Source organism: Lacerta agilis, chromosome 5, assembly GCF_009819535.1.
Source record: "Lacerta agilis isolate rLacAgi1 chromosome 5, rLacAgi1.pri, whole genome shotgun sequence".
Classification (NCBI taxonomy): Eukaryota; Metazoa; Chordata; class Lepidosauria; order Squamata; family Lacertidae; genus Lacerta; species Lacerta agilis.
In genome coordinates this window covers 27983817-27989816 of record NC_046316.1, presented here as the reverse complement: position 1 = coordinate 27989816, position 6000 = coordinate 27983817, and the positions used below count along the sequence as shown (strand labels likewise).

The 6000-nt window shown below is 45.7% G+C and overlaps 1 protein-coding gene across 1 annotated transcript in view; it reads left to right on the top strand.

Annotated features, from left to right (window-relative positions):
* SGPL1 (sphingosine-1-phosphate lyase 1) overlaps positions 1 to 6000 on the top strand; it is a 33454-nt gene continuing 27454 nt past the window's right edge. The window contains exon 1 of the mRNA XM_033149086.1: positions 1 to 88. Within this exon, the coding sequence (XP_033004977.1) occupies positions 86 to 88 (3 nt within the window). The 5' untranslated portion in view covers positions 1 to 85. The remainder of the gene's footprint in view (positions 89 to 6000) is intronic.

The window sequence follows — 6000 nt, the reverse complement described above, 5'->3', positions numbered from 1 at the left end:
GAGCAGCACAAACAACAACAGCAGCAGCAGCGTCCTTCGCTGACCCCGCGCGTGCAAAGGCTCCCCGGAGAGGCTGTGGAGTATCATGGTGAGTGTGTGTCGCTCCCCCAACTCCTCTCTGGTTTTGTTTCACTTATTGGGGGACCCACCACCGGACGAGGGGGTGCTGGTGGCGCGCGCGCGCGGCTCCTCTCCATCACTTCTCGGGTCCCCTACTCGAGTTTCGTCAAACTTTCGCTCCGCTTTCCCCGTGCTCCCCGACCCCAGGGAAACTTCTCCGGAGCCCCTCTCGCTCCCGGGAGTAGCAGACACGGCACTTTGGCACGCTCTTGTGTGCACACGCGTAGCCCGCGCAGATGGACCCGTGCGGTGGGATGCCGAGGCGAGCGTCGGGAGAGAAGGAGCCCAACCACTAGGCGCTTGCTTGGGCCGTCTCCTGTAAACAATGCGCGGAGGCGGAGGAACCAACTTTTCCAAGGTCAGGTTGGGATAGTGGGGCAAGTGAGCGAGACGTCGTCGGGATACCCCACCACCCCAAATCGAATGGGAACCAGTACGGATTTTCTGCTTGGGGTCTTTCAGTCTTATCAGTTCATAGGCTCAGCCAGTCTCAGGACCTACCTTCCCCACCCCCACATTTTGCTGATAAGTCTGAGGGACGGTCTACCCCTGGGCTGGGGAACCTGTAGTCCTTTGGTGCCATCAGCGTTTATGGATGATGGGATTTGTAGTCCTTTGGCATGTGGAAGGCCACAGGTTTCCCTATCCTTGGTCTCCTCCCGCCTCCCGCCCTCTCCCCTTATAGAACAAAGTACTGGACTTCTCCATGGGTCTTATTCATCTCCCTATTTCCAGATTGATCTCAAAGCCTGGCGTTAGCTTTTCCTTGCTGAACTCACTCCCCGTAATGCTTTTGTGCTTTGCTTTCTTATATCTCTGGATAACCCTGTTTGTCTCTGGATATCCCTGTTTGTCTTTACTGTTTTCTCTCCACAACGCGCTCTCTCTCTCTCTCTCTCTTTTCCTCCTCTCCCCCCTCCATCTGCTTCCCCCTTAAAGGTAAAAAAGTACCCAGACAGGGGAAGTGGTTAGATGGGCACCCTGTGTGTGTTTGGTAATACACAAAAGCTAGTGAGTGTGAACGGAATGGTCAGAGATTACTTTCTCAGTAGAGAGTTTACAAAACAGGAAGTGAAGGGGGGGCGGGCAAATAAAAGTGGCCTGCCCTAAAAATCATTTTAAAAATGGAATACTTTTAATGTATCCTTTTCAAGAGAGTCTTTCTGAGGAATATCTTGAGTTAGCCCACGCTGGTTGCCTTGCTCCATTCTTATTACCCTGAAATGGCTAAGGGCTTGATGGTTGAAACTGGTCTTTGCATGGGCAGAAAACCAACTATTGTGCCCAGCTTGGCACTTGGTAGAAAATAAAAAGGCCGCTTTCCATATTCATTTTGGAGTTGGTTTCTCCATAGTTGCACAGCAAAGTCTATTGTGTGAACCTGTAGCACGGCAGCTGCACTTTCGGTGATTCCTGCTTTTGAAATATCAATGTTCCCCTCCCAGAAAAATCACTGCAGAGTGCACCCATACATTTCTGCTTTGCACAACACACTGCTTTTTCCTCAGATGACTGAGTGCCCAAAGAGGATTGCATCCAACAGGATTAGGCAGTTCCCCCCCCCCCAAGAGCCTGGGGGCCATTTGTCAGGGTCCACATGCTGGGGGGGGCAGAGCTGAAGCTCATGGTGGGTGGGGCTAGAACTAAAAGTGGGCAGGGCCTCTCTCTCTCTCTCTCTCTCTCTCTCCAGGAGGGTTGCACCTGTTGGCTAGAGAGGCTGTTTGAAACCTGTAGGCCGAAAGGTTGTCCATAGGTGACTATAGAGAATTAACATTGATCATTATGTGATACTATGGCAGTGGACAAAGCTGTATTGTAACTTTTGAATAAATTGATTTTTTAAAAACAAACAAACACAACATTGATTCTAAGCCCTGCTGGGTGTTTTATGTTGCCAGTTGTAGCTTCCCCCTGCATGTACGCTGGGGGAAATGGTTGCATGCATTTGGTACATGTGACCGTGTACACAGGTTTTGTTGCCCAGAGGTGATACCTGTGTAGGACACCGACCATGTGTGAAGCAGTTCTCGAATGTGGGCTGAGTTTGGGCATGTGGTAAAAATGATCCAGGCCTTGTCATATGTCGAAATCCTTTTTAAAATGCAGCCTGACATGTTGTGGCGAAGGATGGTCAAGCAGAGGTGTGATCACATCATTCCACAGTGCAAATGTGGTAGTTGCATGCTGTCACTTCCCTGCATGTCTAACTGTTGCATTGAATCCAGGGTGCATAAAAATCAATGTTTTTAAAAAAAAAATCAAAGAAATTGGATTATTAAAATTTAAATCGGGATTTTTTTTAAAAAAAATACTGTATTTAGATCGGATTTTTAAAATAAAATGCTTTTGGAGGAAGAATCTTTCAAAATATAGTTTTCTATTTAAGTTACATTATAGTCCAAAGGCTGTTCATCAGGAAATAAGGATTTGTTTTAAGTTTTTCATGTGTACTAAAACTCAGTCTAAGTTTTGTGGTTTTTTAAAAATTGTTTAACCACATCAGGTAACAAACATGGATACATATGCTATAATGCTATTGTTTTAGTTAAACAAATTGTTTAAATTGTTATTAAGTAAATTATTTTTTCCCCTTCCCTTAAAGTACAGCAGAAAAGTTGTCCAAATATAAACAGTTAACTTGTTAAACCTCACAATAATTTCATAATTATCCGTCTATGTCTTTTTAATAGTATAACCAAATCAGTAATTTTTGATATAAATTTATTATTCCAAAAACGAAACCTTCATCTGGTTGTAAATACCTGTATTAAGATTATACCAGCAAGAATGAGTCTTTCTGTAAAAAAAATGATTTAAATCAAGTCTTACTGACTAATGATTTAGATTGTGATTTAAATCAAATCCACCCTGATAAAGTCCATGCTCATGAGACTCACCATCCATTTTTAATAGTGCCTAAAAGTTTAAGACTGCGGGTGAATTTGCTCCAGTGATGTGAGTTAGAATATTTGATTCCCCCCTCCCATTTTATAATTTTTTTAGTAACAATTAATGGATACTAATTGCAATACGGTATTAGGTAAGCTTGGCCGTTTCAATGCTTTTAGCCAGGGGTCAGCAACCTTTTTCAGCTGTGGGCCGGTCCACCATCCCTCAGACCATGTGGTGGACAGGACTATATTTTGAAGGGGAAAAAAAGAACAAATTCCTATGCCCCACAAATAACCCAGAGATGCATTTTAAATAAAAGGGCGCATTCTACTCATGTAAAAACACACTGATTCCCGGACTGTCCACGGGCTGGATTGAGAAGGCAATTGGGCCGCTTCTGGCCCCCGGGCCTTAGGTTGCCTACCTCTGCTTTTAACCTTGATTAATAAATGTAAGTAGAATAAACACACTAAATTAGATTACAGTGGTACCTCGGGTTAAGAACTTAATTCGTTCTGGAGGTCCATTCTTAACCTGAACCTGTTCTTAACCTGAAGACCACTTTAGCTAATGGGGCCTCCCCCCCCCCCGATTTCTGTTCTCATCCTGAAGCAAAGTTCTTAACCCGAGATACTATTTCTGGGTTAGCAGAGTCTGATGCCTTCTTGTGTCTCCCAAAGGCTTGCACAGCTGTTTGTTGCAGCGGCCCTGGCTACAAGCTCCCTAGATGAATGGTGCCTCTTGGCCAGGGTGTGCTGGTTGCCAGGAGCTGAGGCAGCCTTGGAGTAAGCAAGCAGGCAAGCAGGCAAGGGAGCTCAGCCTGCCCACCCGTCCTTGCTGTTGGGAATGGACAAAGTCCCAGGCCCCTGTGGGGCAGTGTGAGGAGGCACCTCTCTTTGGGGCAGGGTTAGGGTAGCTCAGAGACCAGGGGCGGCAGTAGCGGCTGCCTGGAGGACACTCAAGGAGAGGAGGCTGAGGAAACACTCCACAAGGGAATGTGTTCGAAAAAGGGTGAGAGGCTGCCAGCTCTGCAGGCAAGGGGTGATATAACTGGGCTCCTGAGCCCCACAGGAGTGCCACAGAAAGAATGTAGTTGATGAAGGGACCCGTGGACTCAAAAAGGTTGAAAACCTCTGCTCTGGAGCCCTGGCATTTTCTGATCCATGTTACTCTATGCAGATTACTCGATTTCCCCCCTGGAAAACACGCATTACTGATCTTCCCTAAATCAAAATGCCCTCCCTTTCAGGTTCAGGGTAAACCTCAAAAACAGTGAACACCGAGACATCTTGGACAAGCAACAGTTGTTTTTCATTATTCTAATTTTTCTAAACACTAGATAAAGAAATCACTTTAAGCATCTAGTCATGGATGTAGCTGAGTCCCGCACAGTGAAGGACATGCAACAACTAGTGGATCAAAATACATATCCAGCCAATTTATTGGGACATGAATGAGTGTTGTGGTGTGAATCCAGACATTCATCTGTGTTGACTGCATGTGGGATCAGGTCCAGAATGCCTACATTTTCAGTAGTCAAAACAAAATAAAAAAATAAAAAAATCCTTCCAGTAGCACCTTAGAGACCAACTACTGGTAAGTTTGTTCTTGGTATGAGCTTTCGTGTACATGCACACTTCTTCAGATATACTGAAACAGAAGTCACCAGACCCTTGCATATAGTGAGAGAGTGAGGAGGGGTATTACTCGGAAGGGTGGTGGGAATGGGTGATTGAGTGATGGGTGTGGAAAACCTGTTGATGACTGTTAATGACTGCAATTAGTCCTGAAGGAAAAAGCAAGGGGTGGGAGATGGCTAAAGATAGCTTTGTCATGTATAATGAGATAAGAATCCAATGTCTTTGTTCAGACCAGGTCTCTCCCTGGTTTTGAGTTTGGTAAAGGTAAAGGTAAAGGGACCCCGACCATCAGGTCCAGTCGTGTCCGACTCTGGGGTTGCGACGCTCATCTTGCTCTATAGGCCGAGGGAGCCGGCGTTTGTCCACAGACAGCTTCCGGGTCATGTGGCCAGCATGACAAAGCCGCTTCTGGTGAACCAGAGCAGCGCATGGAAACGCCGTTGGAGCGGTCCCTATTTATCTACTTGCACTTTTGACGTGCTTTCGAACTGCTAGGTGGGCAGGAGCTGGGACCGAGCAACGGGAGCTCACCCCGTGGCAGGGATTCGAACCGCCGGCCTTCTGATCAGCAAGCCCTAGACTCTGTGGTTTAACCCACAGCGCCACCTGGGTCCCTTTTGAGTTTGGTAATGAGTTGCAATTCAGCAACTTCTCTTTCCAGTCTATTTCTGAAATTTCTTTGTATTAAGACAGCTACTTTGAGATCTTGTATAGAATGTCCTGGGAGACTGAAGTGTTCTCCTACTGGTTTCTCTGTCTTGTGATTCCTGATATCAGATTTATGTCCATTTATCCTTTGGTGTAGACAAGGGCACTGTTGGCATTTGATTGCATACACAATGTTAGAGGATGAGCAATTCATACACAATGTTAAAGGATGAGCAATTAAATAGTCCTGAGATAGTACATTGTGTATGCAATCAAATGCCAACAGTGCCCTTCAGCTCTCTATATTGGACAAACAGGCCAAACCCTACGCCAAAGGATAAATGGACATAAATCTGATATCAGATTAGGACTAATTGCAGTCCTTAGCATTCGTCAACAGGTTTTCCACACCTATCAGCCAATCACCCATTCCCACCACCCTTCCGAGTAATACCCCTCCTCATTCTCTCACTATATATATTTTTTGACTATGGCAGACCAACACGGCTACCTACCTGTAACTACATTTTCAGTACTTAGTAGTGATCTTTAACATCTAAGGGAGATAATAACATCTAAGGGAGAAGACTCCCTGGAAAAGACCCTGATGCTGGGAAAGATTGAGGGCACTAGGAGAAGGGAACGGCAGAGGACGAGATGGTTGAACAGTGTTCTCGAAGCTACCAACATGAGTCTGCCC